General features: G+C 45.2%; 1 protein-coding gene across 5 annotated transcripts in view; it reads left to right on the forward strand.

Annotated features, from left to right (window-relative positions):
- Positions 1 to 23967, forward strand: part of C5_2H7orf57 (chromosome 5_2 C7orf57 homolog) — a 240495-nt gene that overhangs the window by 43363 nt on the left and 173165 nt on the right. For all 5 annotated transcript variants that reach the window (XM_085607398.1, XM_085607394.1, XM_085607396.1 and 2 more), the window contains exon 3: positions 5822 to 6019. In XM_085607398.1, coding sequence (XP_085463524.1) covers positions 5822 to 6019 — 198 coding nt within the window. The remainder of the gene's footprint in view (positions 1 to 5821; positions 6020 to 23967) is intronic.

Here is a 23967-nt window from a genome sequence, read left to right on the forward strand (position 1 = left end):
CTCCGCACCCGTCTGCAGGCAGTCCCTGATGGTGTCCCTGTTCGGGCACCAAATGAAGGAAGTGACGCGATTAGGGCCACCCGGGTCACTCACGACCACCTCTCGGCCTTTCTCACGAATGAGGAGTCGGTCAGACAGTAGAGAATACGAACCAAAGTTATTTATTAGAAGTACACTCTAGTGGACTCCGGTCTGACCAGCCTCCTTAGATTGCTGCAGAGGGACTGACCTCTGCCAACATAACAGATAATGTACATCTTCAGAATCACTAAAGACACGCCCAGACTGGAAATTTCCAGTTGGTAGCTGGTGAACACAGGAGATACACAAAGATGAGTTGCAATCCCAGGACCAGGTACATGCTATCTCAGCGTCAAGGTTACTCTGCCTGTGGCCGCCGCTCTAAGGGTGGGAGCAGAGCTATCTAGTGAGAAAGGTATGTGATGGGGAAAAAAACAGTCTGTTCATTAGTACAGCGTAACTCAACCTTGGGGGAATACAAAAAGAAAAGAAAATATCGCAGCTGCTTTCTGCTGAGGCAGACCGAATGAGACCGAAGTTAGTTTCGATCATGGCTCGAAATGGCGGCTGAATACAAAATGGTGCATTGAATGCTAACTTAAGACATGCAAAGCATAAAGAATTCGGCTAAAACATTTCTATTCCAACAGAGACCATCTGTAGCAATGTCCATTTCTAGTTCAGAAAGGAATTATCTCACATGTTCTCTTATGCCTCCTGCCCACGACGGTGCTAAGCCATTAGATACTTTTCAAATTGTGTGGGGCCCATTTGGGATTTGGGGGGAGTAGATCACTTAATAGTATTCTGCAAGCTTTAAAAGTATCTACCTACTGCTGTTCATATTTGCCCATGAATTGAGATGAAGTGAGTGGACAGCAGGGTTTTTTTAAATTCTGTTTTTGTTAGCAACCATCAAAGTGTCCTGCTAGCTCTTTTTCCCTCGCCATGCATGCAGACCTGGGCATTTTCCCCAAGTTATCTTATCTGTTGTTTCGCATCTATCAGTGAATTGGTGGGCTTGGTCTCTGATCTGTCTAAGTACTTTGGGTTTAGTGAGTTGTAGTATATTTTCCCTCTATCGTTACTGTTGGGTGTAAAGGATATGTTGGCGCTCATATAGTAATCACAGTAAATTGACTTCAAAGAACAGAATGTAAGGTGCATCCAAAAGATAGGGGAAGAGAACACCCTACTTCCCTAAACTCAATCAAGAGATTGAACAACTTTTTCACAATTTTTGGAGCACACAAATGCATCTATAATTAAATCACAAATCGTAAAAACACGAAATCACTAATAATCAGTTGGGCTCTTGTTCGTCTTTTATTGTTCATCAACTCCTCCAATCCCATATGCCAACGCGTTTCGCCGTAGTAGGATTAACCTACGGCTTCATCAGGGCTCAAAGCTCCTCAAAATGTGTTCCTTATTGCAGAAAGCTCTCCGTATTATGTCTATTTCTTTCTTCCTTATAATTCCTGTAGGTGTCGTGATGTTAATAAATTCCAAATCGATTATTTCCAACTCCACGTGTATCTTGAAGTCCCTCAAGCCGCCGCCTGCCACCATGAAATTAAAGCTTTTTCTGAGTCCTTCAACTCCGGAATCTTGCAGATCCATATTATAAGCCGTTCCAACCAATGGTCATTTTCCTCTAACCAGGCTACCTGCTTCTCCCACCAGCCCACAAATAGATTTGCGTAGCTGGGTGCGAAGCAGATGCCCATCACTGCTCCGTGTCTGCCTGTAGTGTCGGACTGCAAATATGAAGATGTTATTCATCAGACAAATTTCTATGAGCTGTAACAGCGTCCTGTTATGTTTGTAAAATTTCAAGGGTCTACTTCGTAGGAAAAACTCAACAGCTTTCAGACATTTTCATGTCCTATACTACGATAGAGACTAGTTATGTCCATTGTAATCATTTAAAAGTAATCTTCCCAAACTATGTTATCAATTTGCTGCAGAAAGTCCTTTGTGTACCCGATATTCGAACTGAGACATTTCGCAAATGGAAATAAAAAGTGATCTGCATGGATTGAAATCTTTTTCAATAGACTTGATTGCGACATGGGGGACATGTTGCATGTTTATAAATTTTAGGAAGGTGTTAGAAGGTTGGAGTCCGTGGATGCTGGCACCGTAGATACTGGAACTCCTCTATATCCATCATTCCTTTATTCTCCACTCCTTAATCAAGGTGTAGAATTTCTTGATACTTTTTAAATATGCATCTCTTTTTATTGGCAGAAAGCGTTGCAGATCGTTTAATTGTCTTAATGTTTCTTTCTCATAGAAGTCTCCTGAGAGAAGAACAATGCTGCGCCCTTTGTCTGAAGCTGGATGACCACCTGGTCATCCTTTCTCAAATTTTCCAGTACATTCCACTGATCTTGGGAGATATTCCTGTCTTTATTTCTTCTGAGAGGGCATTGATGTACAACAGTGCCAGTTCCGATCAGCACACCAGGGAGATATTTAGGGAGACAAGGATATAAATCCTTTATGGTTAGGTCCTAGTGTCCATGTGAATATTATTATATGTTTTGCTGATAACTTTAGTGCCGTTTATCAAATCTTCACTAAATTTTCAAAACTAGTTTGCCACTGCTGGCTGGAAACATTCAGGGAGGTCTGTCAAGCGGGGGACGAGAAAAAGGGAGAGGGTCCCAAAACATGTTTTACCCATGCAATTTCCCATAGAGATTTTAGAAACCACTATAGACTGAACCGCTGAATGGAATTACTCCAAATTTGGCAGAAAGCTAGATCTTGGTCCAGAAAGAATGCTTTTTGTAATTTTGTGTAAACCTGTTGAGTAGTTTTGGAGTTATTAACAAAACACGATTTATGTATATCTAGAGACACGGATCCACCACAGTGGATCTTCGGATCCACGCACCAACAGCAGTGCTGTGATTGCCTGGCCACAACCTGAGAGAAAAGTTGCGGCTGCCATTTTGTGAATCGGGACACGGTTCCAGTGGGGGTGGAAATAAAGTATAAATAGGATATAATGGGTCAGGATACAGGTATCCTGTCACCATGGGACTGCTGGAGGGGTCTGTGAGGGAACCCTCATGGGCAAGAATATGTGGAAATGTTTTCTTTTTGCATGTGCGAGGACCCGCTGATCCAGCGCACAGCATGGCCCCCTGTAAATACGTGGCGGATTCAAATCACAATAAAAATAAAAATCAGCAATATTGCGCGTTGGGGTTTTCAAGGCGGCTGTTGCTCAGAGATGCTTTTCATCGCGAGTGGAACACAGGCTTCTTTTTCCGTCCATACTGCTTCTGCTCAGTGTTCTCAAGAAGATCAAGAATGAACAGGCCAAAGTTATTCTTGTGGCTCCAAACTGGACACGGAAAGTCTAGTATCGCGAGCTTCTACACATGAGCATATATTCTCCGATCAGGTTCCCCCTTCGAGAGGATCTTCTGTCGCAGCGCAGCCGCAGGGTAGAGTCCTCCACCTGAACCTGTCAACTCGTCGCCTTTTTGCGTGGAGATTGAGCAACGACAGTTGATAGCTTTTGACCTTCCTCCTGAAGTCTGTAAAGTTATCTTGGCGGCAAAGCGGCTCTCCACCAAAACGGTATATGCTTACCATTGGCAAACATTTTTGAAATATTGAACAGAAAAGTCTATTGACCCTCTATCTGCCTCTCTTTCTGATATTATTCTTTTTATTCTCACTCTTGCCCAGCAGGGCTCTGCTTTGGGCACTCTCAAGGATCTCTCTGCTCTGTCTGCTTTCCTGCATCGGCCTGACCAACCCTCTTTAGGTTCCTGAAAGGCTTTGTACATACTTTTTCCGCCTTCCCCCTTCATCATGCCTCAGTGGGATCTGAATCTGGTACTCACTTACCTCATGTATGCTCTCTTTGAGTCGCTACACAATTGGCCCCTCCGGATGCTTACCATCGAAGACATCTTTTCTGGTGACAATAACATCTGCCTGAAAGATGAGTGAGATGCAGGCTTTGTCACCCAAGCCTCCTTATCTCATGGTATTCCCAGACAAGGTGGTGCTTTACACCGGGCCTCTTTTCTACCTAAACCGGTGACCCCATTCCGTTTGGGAAAATCTGTCACCCTGTCCATCTTTTACACTCCTCCACATCCCTCTAAGGAGGAGGAGAAACTCCACCTTTTAGACCCAAAAAGAGTACTGTCATTCTACCTTGACCGCACAAAAGAGTTCCGGGTGGACGACCAACTTTGTGGGCTATGTAGGAGCAAAACAAGGTCAGGCAGTTCAGAAACTGACCATTTTGCGCTGGGTCGTTCTCTGTATCAAGGTTTTCTATGCCCTGGCTAGAAAGCAGCCTCCTGAGAACTTATGAGCTCATTCCACGAGAGGAAAAACTGCGACCACAGCTTTAGCTCATGGAGTTCCAGTCCAGGACATCTGCCAGGTGTCAATGTGACGCGTCTATGCACATGTTTGCCACACATGGCTGCCTGGACAGTCCGATCCGCAAGAACTGGCATATCACCCGTTATGTCCTTTAGTACTTCCTAGTTAAGTCAATTTGTCTGCAGCTCACCACCAGGATGGTATGGATTGGGTGTCTATTCAAAGGTAAGGAATCTGCAACTAGAAGTCCCTATCAGACGAACAAGTTACTTCCCTTCGGTAACAAATTATCTGGTAGAGACAGTTTATAGCTGCACTTTCCTCACAGACCTCCCTGCTCTGCAGACACCTTTCTAGGTCTAGGGTTTTCCCCCTTTCAGGTCCCTAGTTTTGACACACTCTAGTTAGTTTATTTCAGGGCTCTGATCTGGCATGGAATTTCATGGAAATATACTGACATCCACTTCGCCTGGGTGTCGCCTATTTGGTGACCGCAACATCACTTGCGGCGGCTATGCCACGCGGAACTGAACAAAGCCACACAGCGCGCGCAGGGGTACTACTTACGCAAAGTTTTCGCATCCAGTCTGACACCTGGGATTAATTCAAAGTTAGAAATCTGCAGCTAGATACTGTCTCTACCAGATAATGTGTTACCGAAGGTAAGTAACTTGTTCTTAAGTGCTCTAAAATGCCTTTTGGGAATCAGTCTAAAGATCATGGGAGCAGGGCTATAAAAGGGGAAGCCACACACAGATGGGGAGAAGAATGGAACGTAATAAAACACATGCACTCCCATCAAGTGCTAAAAGCAAAATAAAAAACATTGTTCAGTGAATGTGACCAGTGGCAGGATAAAAGTCATCAGTCAAAAGTATAGTAAGAAGTTCTGCTCTAAGGCAAATGCAAGAAGAGAAAGAAAACCCATCCAATTATAAGCACGCAAATGAGATTGTCAAGAAAGCCAACCAATGATAAGCAGTGGGCTGACCCAAAGCCCATTGAAAGTATTAGTATTGTCCACAATAGGTGTTTTAAAAAGACAGCTGAAGCTCTCTATATGCCAAACTTAAAAATATTGAATGGAATTACAACAAACTCAGCCTGGAACTAAAACTTTATTCAGACATTTGCCTTTGCATGGTTTGGTGTAAATCTGTTCATTAGTTCTTGAGAAATTAGCGTTAGAGAGTTGTGCTTCTTGGGCTGCGAAAGATTAAAAGTTGGAAAACTTTTCACAAAATTTGCCAGATGCTTAGCAAGTTTCTTGCTCTTTGTATGTTTGTAAGTTTATGTAAATTCGTCAAGTGAGGGCTCCATTTGACAGATTTGCTCCAAAGCTGAGATACCAGAAATGGTGAAACAGTTGGCTGCATGCCAGAAGTAAAACTTTTCCCCTTCAAACAGTGTTTAACATATTTACCTTTGATTACAGAGTGGTTTTATCATGCTCCACTGAAACAGACAGAACAAGGTGCAAACGCAGAAATGTCCGTCCCTCCAGCCTCCCAGATTCCTGGTCTGAGTGATCTAGCAGAGCCTCATAATGAGTTGGACACCCAAAGCCGCAGGAAATGGATCAAGGACACGGATTCCGATTATGTAAAGCTGTCGAAACAAGGAGGAAGGCCTGGTAAATGTTAATAATTTGGTTGGTTGTTTTTGGTCAGGTTTGGAATGTCTATGTTATGTATATGGCTATTTATTTTACCGGAATTATTCATATTATCGGATGGTGTATTATTCTGTTTCTTGGGATATTTCTGAAGGTTGTGTGTATTGTGTGAAGGTCCTCTTTTCACTAGCTATGATGTTTTTATTAGTAATGCTGGCTTGCTGTCCTACTTTGACCACAGCATAGAGACAGATCCCATTCTGGGGTTGGATGGATAACACAGTATATTATGTATCACACACAACTGATTTATTGGAAGTTGAAAATGATCGATACCTCAGATAAATGCAGGTTTGACCTTACATAAGCACTGTGAGGTGCTTTGTTTCTTGTCTTTAGTATATTTAGGAGCTTGTGACAAGACTATTATTAAAAGAGGCACATCTAGGCACCCTGTCTCATCCTCTGTATGCCATTTACACATTATAGTTCTTGAGTATGGAATAATGATGCTGCTTGAGTTCCAGAAACAATGAGTTGCAATAAGACAATAAATTCCATTCAGAACTGAAAAAATACATCTAGACCATGTATCAAGAGAGCTACTCCTTCCAATCTGCCTTCTGTGCTTGATCTAAGGGACCCACCCACTTAAAGGTGAGACCAACATCTGCTTCCCAAGGCTTTTTATACAAAGCTTTGTGTGACTGGCATTGTTCATGCAATCCTAAGAAGCTAGAACCACTTTCCTTTTTTGGTCACACATTCAGGGGTTCCTTTTTTCCACTTATTGATGTAGACTGGAATAAGCTTCTCCCTGTGTTGTGTAACGCTGGGTCTTTGTCTTGGCTTCTTTTTCCTTTCTCCGTTTAATCTTTACTTGTTCTGTTCAAGCAGCCTACATTACAATATTCGGTATTATAACCATGCTGTAATTGATCTGCCTTTCTCTACAAGTTTTGTTGAGGTAACCATCAAGGCAAGGTTTTTGGAAAGCCTTTTGGTGTCCATTTAGAGCATTCAATTTAATTTTTAAGAGGATTCGAGAAACAACCAGGGATGCTTTGTAACAGCATGTGGTACTAAACATTTCTTCAGTCAGCAAGGCACGTTTTTCAAAAGTGTTACTCCGCCTTCTAATTCCGTGCCAAGGTGATCTTTTCTGTACTAATGCAGCACTTACTAGTAACCTCTTAGAGGCCGAAAGCACCGCATTGCATAACCAACTTCTTCTGTTCACTGACTAGTTGTTCTAACAAGATTGAAATAGCAATTTCAAGCTTAGGTGGTCCCATGCCCCGGAGCTAATCACCTCTCTGGAATGTAATTGTCAGATCCTCTTAAGACTCCATTGCATCCTCTGATCGAAACTCTGCCTCCTCAATACTTTTTTAGCCTCACTGTTTCCTGGTGCAGGAGGTAATTGAGAAGGAGATGACTATTGAGTTGTTGAGTGAGGAAGCCTCTGTGGGGAAAAAGTGAAGTAGGCTATAGTTTCCAAAGATCCAACTACCACCTCACAGCTCACTGATAGCTAGGTACTCTGGTTAAACGATGTACGGTCACAGCACCAAATTAAGTTAATCTCTCTATCCTGCTGTGATGACAAATCCAGTTGAACATTGATGCTTTACTGTGATCAGTTTTTACTCCCTAAACAACATGCAACCTTACCTTCATGCCTCTTTGAGCAGGTATTGTGTAGGCGTTGTTTCATTTAGTCCTCCACCCAATCTTAAAGGTAAGAGATCCTGAGCTCTGTGTTGCTGAATGGGCTCCCCTTTTTACAGACAGTTGAGCATAGGTTGCATAATGGCTTACATTTTTAAGAGAAATTTCATGTCTCTTCTTCTCTGCTCCGTAAACTTGTCTTTGTTAATTTTATGTTTAAGGACCTTGTTGTTTAGGCCTATGAACACCAGTTCTCAATGCGTTCACAGGCATGGTTAGACATAAAACAGCAGGTTGAAAATAAGCACTTTATCTTGCCTTTGAGAAAAAAAACAGTTTTCTCATCAGACAAAGTGCTCCAGCATTACAATATTAGCAAGGTCACAGCAGAATCACCAAGTTTCATCTAAGAATTAACTAGACCCAGGTCCTCCTTCCTGTTAGCCTGGACTTTACAATCTTTCAAGGAACAGGCCACATTTCGTCCTTGGTCTCCAGACACTGCTCCCTCTTTCTCTGGTTGACCTTTACAAACTAAGTGGCAGTACTTAGGCGGAAACCAAGCCTCCCTCCCCCAAATGCCTCAACAGGGGCTAAAATTCTCAATGGCTTCTCTATGGTCAAGAGACTCTCACTGCGCCACTGCAAGCAATGTTTGCCATGCCACTGGAAGACTGTTTCTCCACAACCATGCCTGGACCCAAATCACTTAACAACTCCTGGGTGATATTGGTAATCAGAAAGCGATACTCCTCCCTCAGACACCACCATCGCGTCCTCCGCTGCTTCAGTCAGTGTCTGTGGAATGTTTGGATGATGCAGAGAGGTTCTTCCTCTTAGGAGCCATAGATCCTTTCTTGCTCTTCTATATGGGTGCATCACTATTACTCCTGCTATTTTTATGTCCAATTTAAGGGGGTGACCTTTTCCCCATACTAGGTCTACATAATCTAAACCTTTTGCTTTCTCTCCAGAAGTTAAAGATGCCTACTCTGGTCTAAGACTACACAACAATTAGTTATGCTTTCTAAATCTGCAGGATTAATATTTTTATGTCTCTGTGCATCAGGACTGCTGAAAATTTGTTTGGTTTACAAATTTGTGTCAACGTTAACTAGGACATAAGGCTTTTGCTTGATGTCCGTGTAGTCCACTAAGTCTTTGCGGGGCAACAAGTTCCAACCTTTCGGCAGCTGATCCTACTTTGATGACTGCCCAGAAACAGTATCCTTAGAAGAACTTACTGCATTCAGTTTGTTTTGAGTCCTCAATACCCTTATCACTATTAATGGTGAACTTCCCAAAATCCATTCTAAAAACATTATAAAGGATTAACGGCTCGATGTGCTAAGCAATTTACCAGACACAAACACTCCAATTCCTATGTACTAATTCCTTTTTTTAGGAGTCGGTGAAGATTTTCAGACTCCTCAAATGGGATATTAGATGGATACCAATTCGGTATCTGGTTAAGGCTTGTTGTAGGCTGTCCTTCAAAAACTCAGTTTTGGTATTGTATGTATCAATGTTTCTCCAGTATTAGGGTGTCTTTCATAGATTCACATGCTTGAATATTCCCCGTCGTCGGAGTGGGAGTCCCACGGTAAATAAAATAGCAATATATATAGCAAACTATATACATAAATAATCACATAATTAGCGTTATACAGGTGTAAAAACACCCATAGAGTACCTATATGAGAAACTCCATAGGAATACAATGGAGAGAGACAAAAGACTTTTGTAGTCTATCTCTGTCATTATGTAAGTCCGAACTCCAGCCAATCAGGCGTCAGCCCCTCTCTAGAACCTTCTCCTCAAAACTTCTCACCTCAGATTTTCTACCGCACGTCGTGTGACAGGGAGTCTCCCTGAGCTCTGCTCAGTTTTGTCAGTCAGGATGTCTTCTAGTAAGATATCTTTGTTTAGACCATGTTCTTCGTGTGGAAAGCTGCGTTTATTTTCTGAGGACCCACACAGTAAGTGCATTTACTGTTTATACCCAGACCATGAAGTGGCAAAATGTAAATTTTGTAGAACCTTTTCTACAAAAACTTTAAAGGACAGAGAAGGCCGCCTGTTATTATGGCTACAGAGACTGAAGGATAAGGATAACCCACTCTCTGATGTTGAAAGTCTTCTTTCTGGCCGTTCACAACCAGCCTCTAAGCGCAGTAGTGTGCAGGAGTTACCATCTCCTTTCCTCAAGAAAAAGAAACTATCTTTGACTCTGGCAGCTGCCACTTCTGCTGTCTCACCTACTGCTTTGTCGCCTAAGGGACACTGTTCTCAGGCTGCTGAGGCGTCTACTTCCCATTCCTCTGGGAAAAGTTTGTCCGCCTCGTCGACATTCCTCCCGTCGACGAGATCTGCTGTTTCTAGCTCGTCGACGGTGACTCTGACGACGACATCAGCTGCTTCGTCGTCGACGCGCGTTCCGTCGACGTTATCCTCGTCGACGATTACCATCAGTACCTCGAGGGCGGTGACTTCTATTTTGCCCATTACTTCATCGTCGACGAAGAAGGTAAAGGTTCCGTCGACGAAGATTGTGTCGTCGACGAAGACGTCGTCGAGCTCGTCGACGCCCACTCCGTCGACGAAGAAAAAGAAGATCCCGTCGACGACACTGTCGACGGTGGTTTCGTCGACGAAAGCCTTGTCGACGAAGGCATCGACGACGGCCCCGTCGACGACGGCCCCGTCGACGGCGGCTCTGTCGACGGCGGCTCTGTCGACGGCGGCTCTGTCGACGGCGGCCCCGTCGACGGCGGCTCTGTCGACGGCGGCCCCGTCGACGGCGGCTCCGTCGACATCGATTTCGTTGCCACAGACTCTGTCGACGATAGTTCCGTCGACCATCATTCCGTCGACGACGGCTCCGTCGACGAGGGCCTCTCCAAAGGCGTCTGCAGAACATACCTTGCAGCAGTCGACGGCAGGGACATTTGTAAAGATAAGAGTAAGCAGCGTTTCGACTGCCCAGAAGACAAAGAGGGAACAACTACCTCAGCTAACTTCAGCGTCTGCTTCATCTTTAACCGGGGTTTCTTGGACACCATTACCTCCTAGTGTTCGCCTGGATAGCCAGGAAGACAATATTCCTGTGGGAGATGCACAGCCTCCCTCACCATTATTCGCCACGGATTCTGATCAGGAGTCCGAGGGGTTACCGGAGTCTTTTGGAACGGCACAAAGCCCGTCCGACTTAGTTATTAAATGTCAGGATGTCAGCAGTGAGGATGAAGATCCAGTTTACATACAGCAGGTCCCTCCTAAGCATAAAACGGCGACTCTTCCTTTGTCGCTCATAACTAATCTCCAACGCATGTTGGACGACTACAACCAATGGTTCCCTCTATCCCCTCAACGTTCAGAGGTTCCGTCAGCCCCGGTGATTCCGGCAAATATTCCACCGGTACCTATTGTCAATCCTGCTCCTCAGATGCCGCCTGCACCTCCAAGACACGTTCCAGAAAGGTTGTTGCCTCACTATGAGCCTGTAGAGGAAGGCCCTCAGGACACAGAAGAGGGTGAAATCCCAGATGATGATGGGGATGTGGATGACCATGACGATGATATGGCGGAGTGGGACAATTACCAGGCACAAACACCATCCCCCTCACAGATAGTAACAGGGGATTCACCTCCAGTGGACATAGCCAATTTTCACCAACTGATGGAAAGAGCAGCACACCGTTTTAAACTAACAACGGAGCGCAGAGAGGAAGATTGCTTCCTTTATGATTTCAAGAATCAACCTTATAAACAACGCATGCTATTCCCATTGTGGAGTTTATTTGGGAAGAAGGCAAGAAATTAATGCAGACACCGAATACCTTGCCAGCACAGGTGCCTCGATTAGAAAAGAAATATAAGGCACCAACAGGAACCCCGGCATGCCTCACGGGTCAGGCTAAACCTGAGTCAGTCGTTACGCAGGCAGCGCAACGTAAGGCGAAAAATCCTGCATCTACTATCACCACACCTCCGGATCGTGATGGACGTCGGATGGATGCCATAGGGCGTAAATTCTCTTCTATGGCCTCTACTGTGGTTAGAGCAGCTAATGCCTTGGCCATCTTGGGACGATATGACAGACAAGTTTGGGCTGATATTTCGGATGTGGTTCAGGAGTTGCCAGAGCCATCTAAGGTGGAGGCAATGAAGTTGCTCCAAGAGGGAGAAGCGGCATCGGCGGAAATAATCGATTGTGCAGTAGACATCGCCTGCATGGGGTTCCGTCAGCTTGCCGGAGCGGCTGTTCTGCGTAGGCAAGGATGGTTAAGATCGACATCCTTTCGTCAGGAGGTACAGTCCATGATCCTTAACATGGTGTATGACGGCGAGGCGTTATTTGGAAGCCACGTCGATGAAGCTCTACAGTCCATTAAGAAGGATACTGAGACAGCGAGATCGTTAGGAAACCTTCAATTTCAAAGGAGCAATTTTCGTGGTGCACGCGGACGCGGCACCTCCTCAAGTTTTCGAAGGGACAATAAACAATACAAACCTTACAATCAAGGATCCAACCGTTACTCTTATGGCCAGCAACAGCAAGCATCACAACAGCAAACCTCCAAGTCATATAGAGGAAAATCCTCATACAGAGGAACCGCGTCAAAGAGACAGTGACTCTTACCAGACGGACAAGGTTGGAGGTCGAATCTCTCTGTTCTTTTCCCAATGGTCCTCCATCTCAAGGGACCGTTGGGTTTTGGACATTGTAAAAAAGGGACACGCCTTAGAATTCACCAAATTCCCTCCACCCACACCACCCTCCGGACCACCACCAGCTCACATGAAAGAACTGTTGCATCAAGTTCGACTTTTAAGGCAAAAAGGAGCTATAGAATTGGTGCCAGTGTCTCAAAAGGGAAAAGGTTTTTATTCCCGGTTCTTTCTGATCACAAAGAAAAACGGAGAGTGGAGGCCCATCCTCGATCTAAGGGCACTAAACAAATATATAAAGAGCCAATCCTTCCGTATGATGACGCTAGTAGACATCTTGCGCTTACTCTTGCAGGAAGATTTTCTGGCAACGATAGATCTCCAGGATGCCTATTTTCATATCCCTATATTACAGCGGCATCGAAAGTTCCTGCGTTTTCGAGTGGGTCAACGCGATTACCAATTCAAAGTGTTACCATTTGGCCTGCGCTCGGCCCCTCGAGTGTTCACGAAGGTACTAGCTCCAGTAATAGCGTATTTGCGACTCCAGGGAGTGCAAATATTTCCATACCTGGACGATTTTCTCCTGAAATCTCAGTCAAGTACTCACCTGCGACAACACACTCTTCTGTGCCAGGACGTGTTTCGCTCATTGGGTCTGTCCGTAAATGCAGAAAAATCCCAACTTCATCCGTACCAACAAAGAGATTTTCTGGGAGCAACTCTGGAAACTGTATCAGCAAAGGCGTTTCTCTCCCAGGAGCGTCTACAAAAGATGCTGCGACTGGTGTCTCTGATCAGATCAAAAGAGTCAGTTTCTGTGAGACTGTTAAAATCGTTTCTGGGAATGGCGTCATCATCCATTGCCTTGATCCCTCATTGCCGGCTGAGGACACGTCCTATCCAGGAAGCTCTGGATGCTCAGTGGCGTCAGGTAACGGGATCTTTCCACGACATGATATGTGTCACAGATCAAATGAAGTCAGCACTCGCATGGTGGACAATTCCAGCCAACTTGACGGAAGGCATGTCATTTCTGTCGGCGCCGCCGGACAGGACAATCACAACAGACGCCTCATTGGAGGGATGGGGCGCTCATTTGGAGGATCTCTCTGTGAAGGGAAGATGGTCACCACATCAGAGATCTTGGCACATCAACAAGTTGGAGCAGATGGCGATTTTTCTGGCTCTAAAATCATTTCTACCTTTGCTCCAAGGAGAGTCAGTGCTAATACAGACAGACAACACAACCTGTATGCACTATGTGAACAAACAGGGCGGAGCAAAATCCCCAAGTCTCTCCAGGTTAGCTCAAAGAATTTGGGACTGGTCTCTCAGTCATCATATCATGATTACGGCAGTACATCTACCAGAAGTATCCAATGTCCTAGCGGATTCCCTAAGCAGGTCCTCCTCGTCGACCCACGAGTGGGAGTTACACCAACCCACTCTAGAGAGGATATTCCAACTATGGGGTCGTCCGCAACTGGATCTCTTTGCTACGCCGCAGAACCGGAAATGCCGAAATTACGCAAGCTGGCATCCCCACAAGGAGTCGCAGGGGAATGCCCTTTTGATAAACTGGTGCAATCTATTTGCGTACGCCTTTCCTCCAATACCCCTCATACCTCGGGTTCTTTGGAAGATGAGGAGACAACCTTGCCACCTGATTCTAATAGCCCCGCGCTGGCCACGACAAGCGTGGTTCTCAGAACTGCTCCTGCTGTCCCAATGCCAACCAATCCTCCTGCAACATCGGACGGATCTGCTCACTATGAGCGAAGGGAGAATTTGTCATCCAAATCCCTCCTCACTGAGCTTATCGGCCTGGAACCTGAACACCATGAGTTCGGCCACCTAGACATCCCGCAGGATTGTAGGGATATTTTGGCCCAAGCTAGAGCACCCTCTACAATCAGAACGTACAAGTTCAAATGGAAAAGATTCTGCCACTGGTGTGCTGCTAACGGAGTCCATCCGATTCATTCCACGGCAGAGCAATTGCTGCCATTCTTCTTGCACCTAGCTAGTTCTGGACTGTCTCATGCAACCTTACGGGTTTTTCTAGCAGCTATTTCCCGTTTCCGGCAAGATGGATCAAGTTCCCTTTGTTGCTCAAGAATAATCCGCCAATTCTTTAAAGGCTTATTCCGAAAATTTCCGCCAGTTCGGCGCCCTCCTCCGTTGTGGCACCTCAACATTGTGTTAGCGCAATTGATGAGACCTCCGTTCGAGCCCATTCACAAGGCCGACCTAAAATATCTAACTTGGAAAGTAGCCCTACTTCTGGCACTAACGTCTTCACGTCGTGTCAGTGACATTCATGCTTTTACCATCAAACCTCCTTTCCTGCAGTTCAAACCGGATGCTGTAGTGTTACGCACCAATCCATCATTTCTACCCAAGGTGCCTACTGACTTTCACATTAACGAGCCAGTAATATTAAAGACCTTTTTTGCCAATCCTCAGACACCTGCAGAGCAAAGATTGCATTCTTTGGACGTGAAGCGGTGTCTAAAGTTCTACATCAGTAAGACAGCTTCGTTCCGAAAATCCGATCAACTTTTTATAGCATATGGACGCTGTCATAAAGGACGTCAGGTTACTAAACCAACGATTGCACGCTGGATTTCGGCAGCTATTGTCTTCTGCCACCAAAGGGCAAATAAACCTCTGCAGTCTCCAGTGAGGGCACACTCCACTAGGGCAGTATCATCATCTACTGCCTTATTTGCTGGAGTATCTTTGCAACACATCTGCAGAGCAGCTACGTGGTCGACCAGACACACGTTTACTAAGCACTACTGTTTAGCAACTTTAAGCGAGGAGGATGCTGCAGTGGGACAGGCAGTGCTGCGCAATCTTTTTAAGTAAGGTGAGCCTCTTCCTCCCACCTCCATATTGTTTCCATATATATTATGCATTTACAATGTTACAGTTGTTCAATCTGTTTTTATGCATAAGAAGATTGATTATCTTTATATTTTTGAATCTATTTTGGCATGGAAACAATGGTGATTGTTACTGCTAGCTATTCTATATTCAAGCATGTGAATCTATGAAAGACACCCTAATACTGGAGAAGAACAATTGTTACTTACCTGTAAACAGGTGGTTCTCCAGTATTGGTGTCTTTCATAGATTCACATGCGACCCTCCCTCCTCCCTTCAGAGGCTCTCTTCTCCTCATACACTCTACAGTCACTCTGTGCTACGAAAATCTGAGGTGAGAAGCTCTGAGGAGAAGGTTCTAGAGAGGGGCTGACGCCTGATTGGCTGGAGTTCGGACTTACATAATGACAGAGATAGACTACAAAAGTCTTTTGTCTCTCTCCATTGTATTCCTATGGAGTTTCTCATATAGGTACTCTATGGGTGTTTTTACACCTGTATAACGCTAATTATGTGATTATTTATGTATATATTTTGCTATATATATTGCTATTTTATTTACCGTGGGACTCCCACTCCGACGACGGGGAATATTCAAGCATGTGAATCTATGAAAGACACCAATACTGGAGAACCACCTGTTTACAGGTAAGTAACAATTGTTCTTTGCGACTGGATTCCTGTCGCAAAACATTGACATTTTCCCAACACCACAAAAGAGGTGGTAACCCATTTGTAAAAAAGATGAGTTTGTTTAGAGCCAATTCTTAACTATATTTACAAAAAAAAAGTATTTTCTAAACGCTGCCACGTTTCCTTTAGGGAAAATGTGCTGCATTTTAAAACAAAAGTTTTGCTTTATTTAAAAGCAATCACAGACATGGCAGTCTGCTGGCCTTAGCAGGCCACCATCTCTATGATGGTTTTCAATCGTAGGGATTAGCAGTTTGCAGCCTCTGTCTTTATTTTGAGATAGGTCAAACTGAGACCCACTACAATTTGGCTTTATATGAATTAACCTATTAGTATATTGGTCGGTTCTTAAAAATGTTTACTAATTGCAAACATGCTTGGTGCAATTTGCAACCAGTATTTTGTGACCAGATATTTGAGCATCTAGTCCTAAATTCTTAGTGGCCATTCTAGTCTGGTGAGAGTCTCCCCGGAATCAAAAAGCATGTCACCCACCAAGGAGAAAACAGACACTTTTCTGGAGTCCAATCCAGGATTTTCAGCCGTTTTCGAGCCTCCTGGGGCTGCAGACTTCCTGCATTGGGGTAGACTGCCATGCTGCGTACAAGATACATGCAGCTTCACCTAGTGAAGCACTGAGGTCAGTTGTTGGGCAGCTATTCCAAGGCTTTCCATTCCGTCTGTCTCTGTTGCCATCTCTTTTAACACTTGCTGCACCTGCATAACCTGGTCATGACTGACTGATCTGACTTTAAGGAGATGTCCATAAGTGCTTTATTGGATAGATTTGACAAGTACCTCATCATAAACCTCTTGAGGTTGAAGCGCTCTTTCTGGCCTTAAAGGTCTTTGTAACAACATGCATCGTCTATTTCAGAAAGCAATGGGTGATTCACTCATCACATTCTTGCTTGCTGGAAGTGCAAATGTGGTAGTGGATATTAACCATGACACAACCCTCTTAGTATGCGACACATGGGTGGGAGCTCAACCAGGCAGTCTTCAAATCTATCTTCAAAGCTTCAGGACAGTCCGAGATTGAATAATTAGTGAAGCATCGGAATACAAAATACAACTCGGGTTGCTTTTTCTTCTGTTGCAGCACAAAACACACAGTCCCCAGTGCTGAGGGCAGAAGAGCTTGAAGTCTTTGCTGTTCCTGAGACTTCTTGAACAGGGGGCAAGCTCTACCTCAAGACCTTGGTGAAACACACAAAGGTAGATTGCAGAGAATTCAGTCCACTCCTTTCACTGCCCAAGACAGAAGCAGCAGCCACTGCAGGCCAACACAGCAAAGCACACAGCAAAGTGGTAGTTCCTACTCGCAGCTTCTCCAGCTCTCCTTCTTGGCAGTCTTCTTGATCATCCAAAAAGAGTTCTAAAGTTCAGGGGTCTGGGCCCCAGTATTTATAACCCAAAATCATTTGATCTCTTAGACAGAGAGTGTTTGTGCTCAGCCAGAACCAGTTCTGCCTTCTCTGGTGTGACTTCCTGGCAGGAGGTGGAGACTGCATGGTCCGAGGCAGACCAGGCCCTTTGAGGTGCAAGGAAATCTCCTCCCCCTTCCCCAATTGCAGCCCAGGTCTATTCAGCCCTCTCCTGACCCACCTAGACTATCTGGACCCATTCCCACTCCTGCTCCCCAGCCTTCTGTCATCCAAAACCCAGACAGGCAATCCACATTCCAGCAGAAGCAGAGGCACACGGGATAACTGAGCAAGAAAATACCTACTTTCTAAAAGTGGTATTTTCAAACACAGAATGTAAAATTCACCTTCACTAAAAGATGCATCTTTAGAATTTGAGTTCAGGCATACTAAACTTTATTTTCCTACCTAGTTCCCCGGGCCAGTTAAGTTTATAAGATGTTCTAAACAAACTCCCCATTCTGTCCTATGGGGAACAGGTAGCCTTGCAATAGCGAAAAACGAAATTGGCCATAATTTACTATCAAGACATGCCACACAGACCAGGGCATGTCCTACCTTTCACATACACTGCACCCGGCCCACAGGGGTACCTTGGGCCTACCTTAGGGGTGGCTGACGTAAGAAAAGGGAAAGTGAGGAACTGGCAAGTGTGTGCACTGGCCAAGTCGACATGGCAGTTACAAACGGTTTGCAGACTCCGCAGTGGCGGGTCTGAGTTACCTTTTCAGGTCTACTCACAAGGGTGGCACAATCAGTGCTGCAGGCCTACTAGTAGCATATGATTCACAGGCCCTGGCACACTCAGTGCACGTTACTAGGGACTAAGAAGTAAATCAAATATCCAATCATGGAAACACCAATCCATAACACAATTTACCACAGGAGCACTTGCACTTGACCACTGTACAGCAGTGAGAAAAGTGCGCAGAAACACTACGCCAGCAAAAACCGAGTCAAAACCAGGAGGTCAGAAAGCAAAAACTCAGGGGAAACACGCCAAAAGATGCCAAGTCTAACAGCGTTACTGTCAGTTACTGTATCCATTATGTGGAGATAGGATCCCAAATACTGAGATTTATTTTGGCATTTTTTATTTTGTGTCATTTGACGTTGTTTACCCTTGGTTTTAATTGCAAGCTGTTTTCCCGACAGATACATTCTGTTATTATATCATTTTGTACTCGCCTTCTCAGACAAGCATGTTAGACCTGCCAGCCCTTTGGCTGTTCCCTCCTCATTATTTTTCCCTTTACCCTCTCATTTTTCTGTCCACTAGCTTCTTTTTGGTGTTGACGTAGAGGCCCTGGGCGCCCCATTTTCACTGATTGAGAGTGAGGCGCAAGGTGCTTCTCTAAAATGGAGGGAGGGAGAGAGCTCTTACACAAAATGGTGGCCTAACTGTCACCTCAGAACCTGGGCCATAGACTGACATGAGAGGTTCCAGAACTTTCTGGGCCACTCTGGCCAGTGAGGGCCCAGGCTATAAATAGAGGTGAGGTGGTCGGCCATTTTGGGTTGGAAGGTGACGTCAGGTAGTTAGGGGTAAGGCACCTGAGTGGGGGAGGTGGGTGCGCTAGAGAGGGAAACTGACAGATCTAAGGGCCTGCTTTTTCTTCCCCCTTGGCTGACACCACCCCCTGCCTCTTGACCTGACCCTGCCCTCAGCCACTATCCCTGGAATCACATCAAGCTCGGGAGCTCCCCATCTAGCCAGGACTCCTAAAGAGGACAGGGGATTAGACTGATTGTTACTGGCTTTCCTGACTTTGCCTGGGACTCCTCCATCCTTTGACGCCACTGGCGTGTGGCCTGCCACCTCTTAGCCAGCCCGCCTGATTTCTGTGGTGCCAAGAAGTGTAGCGCCTGATCCCTGTGGGGCTAAGAAGTGTAGCGCCTGATCCCTGTGGGGCCAAGAAGTGTAGCGCCTGATCCCTGTGGGGCCAAGAAGTGTAGCGCCTGATCCCTGTGGGGCCAAGAAGTGTAGCGCCTGATCCCTGTGGGGCCAAGAAGTGTAGCGCCTGATCCCTGTGGGGCCAAGAAGTGTAGCGCCTGATCCCTGTGAGGCCGAGAAGTGTAGCGCCATACCTCTGCGGGGCCCGCTGATGAGATCGGGGCCCCGCTGTGTCTGAAGTTGTTGGCGCGGTGCGGATCGGAGTGCTGAGAGAGCTGTCAGTGGATAAAAGAAGGCCGCGTTTGGCCTTGAAGCCCGCATCTCCCCGATCACGTGCCGGGGCGGACTGCGGAACACCGCCCCCGCTGTTGCTCAGTCGGCTGTGGAGGCCGCGCCCCCGCAGGCCGCATCGCGTCAGACGGCCGCGGGTGCGCCTCCTGTCAGCCGCTAAGGCCGGGGACGACCCCACGGCCGGATTCCAACTTTACCCCCCAGTCACCAGAGAGAGAGTGGTGACCACCGGCAGGAGGAGCTCTTTGAGGAGCGAGCCCTCCACCGGTCCTGACGACTTCAAGGCGGCCCACAAGTAAGGAGATCCCAGGGGAGGAGGGCGGAAGGCCGGAGTGGCCCTGGATTCGCCCCTCCCCCGGGGAAGTCTCACCTTGAGCTTATGTAAAGGCAATGATTCATGTATCCTCATAATGCCAGGAATAAGCGCATAAATATTTAATGTGAACTGCGCTGAGTTTAAAAGCTGCAATTTGGGGGAAGAAGCGCATAAAGATTTGATGTGAACTGTGCTGAGTTTAATACCTGCAATTTGGGGGAAGAAGCGCATAAAGATTTGATGTGAACCGCGCTGAGTTTAATACCTGCAATTTGGGCGCCTAGTGATCTAATGTGAAAGGTGCTATGCTTAGTAACTAAAATTCAAGCGCTTAAGGAATCCTGTGAACAGCGCTAAGATTAATAACCAGATTTCAAGTACATGGAGAATGCTAAGTGCAGCGCTTTATGTAATGTCCTGATTTCCCAGCGCATTGAAAATGCTATGTGAAGCGCTACGTTTAGTGACTTTATCTAATGTGCAATTGACTTTACTGTGTTGGATTGAATCACCAAGTGACGCATTTAATTTCCTACCAGGTCTAAAGTAGAATAGTACTGCCCATTTAGTCACAGTGTTATGATTGGACCATAATGAATTGCAGATGAGAACTGATTGAATTTTATTTGTAAGAAAGAAAGAACAAGATAAAAGGAAAGATAAAGCTTTTCTACCTTTTTATTTAATTATTTGGTGTAGCGTCATTTTTGGTGGTGATACGTTGGATTGTGAAATGAGTGTGATGCAAGCATGACATGATACGCTGGCATGAGGCCTTTCCACTTGAGCCAAGCTACCCTAGGACTTTAGGTCCAACAGGTAGGTATTCATAAGATGGTGTGGTGTGGTGTTAAATATTTCCCTACTTTCTTCTAATAACTTAAAAGTGTTTTCTGTGTTAAAAACATTTTTGTCAAAATGTCGGTGGGTGGAAAATGTCTGCCACTTACAGGACTTTAATGGTGCAAAATGACTAAGCAAGAGAAGTTGTATGTTTGAGAGGACACTCAGTGTCTAGCCTCATCAGATTATCCTACTTCTAAGTCTTAATGTGCAATAGCATCCAGAAGCTTGGTCATATACAGACAGTCTCCTGATAGTATTCAACAGAGGGAGCATATTAAGGAAGTAGCTCTTGACATGTAGCCATAAGGGTCAAGAAGGACCCTCATTTATGCCCACATCAATCAGGAATTGGAGAGGGTACTTACCTCTATGAGACCTTCAGATTTGAAATGGGTAACTGACACCAATGAGCAGTAATGCTACCAAAATACTGCACTAGTGACTAATTCATTAAAGTAAGTAAATGGTATACATGCACCCCTAGGGTCCCACTGCCAGAAGACCCCCTTTATAATAACCAATTTAACCGAAGCCTATATGTCATACAGCCGATGCTGCAGTATATTTGCTGGAACCTGATCGATATGGAAGTATTTTACATAAGTTTTGTGGGATATGGAAGGGGCAGTAGTTAACAAATAGAAAATTCCTTTATAAACAGAATCTTGAGATCCCTGATGAAGTCCTGTTGAAGAGATAAAATACACTGACTGGGCTGAGAAATCAAAAAAGTGTTTTGAAGAATGAAGCTCTTGATAAACATTTCTTGGCTTTGGTACCTCAATGGACTGGATGGAAATTGATGCATAAATGGATTTTTATTAGATTGACCCTTTTTGATGTTTGGTAATGTAGAGCATTTCAATTCTGTGTATGATCCCCTTTGCCAGGACCTTCCTTAGTTATTTGAAGTGAGTACTTTGAGTCATCTCACATCCCTCTACCTGCGCCGCTCCTTTTTGACCCGGTCTACAAAATCACAATTGTTAAGTTTAAGCACACTCAGATATTCTGTCTATCAGCTTTACTTTAATTGGTGGATTGTTTGGCATTCTACTGCGGCAGCAGCGGCTGTACCCCATGCAGGGAACCACCACCTTACCTGGTTATTCATCCAATTCTGGTGGGGATGTGTCACTGGCACACTTTTGACAAAAATGGAAAGCAGTGAGGACTGCCATATCCTGGCGTCCTGCTGGATTTTTTTTCTTTTTTTTTTTTTTTAGACTCAAACCATTGAAACTGGCATTTGTTTCTAAAAAGCAGAAAAGAAATGTGCTAGACACGCATGGATTTTTCTCCCTGTACCTTGGGAATACTCATACATTTTATCTTCTCCTGAACTGGAAAATTAGCATTGTATGCTGTTATGCCGTGGGCCCATGATGAATGGGTCCTGCGCAGTTTATTTCTAAAGGCAGAGCCAGACAGTTGATGGTCCTTTGTTGGAAGCTCTATAGTTCCCTCACCAACAGCAATGTTCATCCTCTCCGTTGTATTGAATAAATTGATATTGATAAAAAGGCTACTTGTTTCCTGATTACAAGTGTCTTCAGACAACCAAGACTATTTCTCCAGTATTGAATCTTTCATAGATTGACATGCTTGAATCTACCCCTTTGTCATGGTAGGAGTCTCCATGCACTTAGATAAGCTGTACTATTGAAGTACATTAGAGACCTTTAAGAAAGAAAGAAAACTATAACACCCATCAGCCTCTTTATGTAGATTTAAACTTTGACCAATCAGAGACGAGCCCCAGATCTCATCTCCCCAGCAGAGCCACCATACTTCAGATTTCTAACCGCACGTTGTGTGTGAAGGAGTCTCCCTTAGCTCTGCTCAGTTTGTCAGTGAGTGAACTTTTGACCCTGCTGAATTCAGCTCAAGGTATTGGTTTTCAATCTTCTTTACTTTCAGAGATGTCAGAGGGATCTAAGAAAAGGCTTTTTAGACCCTGCAGATATTGGCGGAAGGCAAGACTTTTCTCTGAGGACCCCCACAAGGGCTGTCTTTACTGTCTATATCCCAAACATACTGTCAAGGATTGTAAATATTGTAGAACTTTTTCGGCCAAAACTCTGAAGGACAGAGAGGCCAGATTGTTACTATGGCTTCAGAAGAAAAAGTCCAGATCGGATTCTGGACCTGATGTGGAGGAAAGTTATGGCCCATCCTCAGCTGAGAGGAAACGTAAAAATTAGGGCTCGATTTTTATTAAAGGCAGAATCAAAGGAAATGAAGGCTGATAAACCATCCACTTCCGAAAAGGCAGCCTTGAAACAAAAAGGTTCTGAACAGAAAAAATCCTCTTCTTCTTCTGCTGCCTCTCTGCCTATTAAATCTCAAAAGCAGGCTTCGTTGACGAAAAAAGCTCCGTCGACGGACCCGTCATCAAGAACGATGGCCAAATCACCGTCAACATTTGTCGCATCTACTGTACTGGCTTTGAATGCGTTGACGACAGCAGTTGCGATGGTCTCGTCGACGAGCACAGTTACGATGATCACCTCGTCGACGGTTTCATGGACGACGACAACTGCGTTGATGGCCACATCTACGGCTCAGACGACGGCAACACCGTCGACGACATCATCCACGGCCCCGTTGACGGCCCTCCTTCGACGATGGTGTTCAAGTCCCCCTACAAGACTACTGGTGTGGATGACGATTACCTTTAGACGTCTTCCTTCGTCGACCGCGTCGTCAACGGAGCATAAAAAGGACAATTAAAGACCGCAGTTAATACAAAAATCTCCAGGCTTGACATCCCTAAGCAAGGCATAACCTCTGCCACCATCTCACCTTCTGGATACAGAGGAATCAAGGGAGAGAGCTGTTTTGGTTCAGCTTACAGTCCATCAGAGCTTAGGGTTAAATGCCAGGACACTGATGATGATGATACACACATCCAGGACATCTAAGAGGTCATGGAAGGGGACTACTCCTTCACAGCTTGTCATCAAACACAACTATATGACTCTTTCTAGGAGCATTATATCTACGAAGCATACGAGGAACATCCGGAGGTACGGGGAGATGCCATGTTGGTACCAACCTCTCTTGTCACCGACTTAGGCACATGCTCCATGATTATTATATGCGTTTTCCGGACTCTCACCCCCCCAGTTCCGCTCACGCGGGGGGGGCCTAGCATACAGGTTTCATCACCACCGCCAGTGGTTACTCCACCACCTACAACACAATAAGAAATGATTACATTGAAAGTGAGGCTGATGATCAGAGCTCATCCAGGCTACAGACA

This window comes from Triturus cristatus, chromosome 5_2 (genome assembly GCF_964204655.1).
Source record: "Triturus cristatus chromosome 5_2, aTriCri1.1, whole genome shotgun sequence".
Taxonomy (NCBI): Eukaryota; Metazoa; Chordata; class Amphibia; order Caudata; family Salamandridae; genus Triturus; species Triturus cristatus.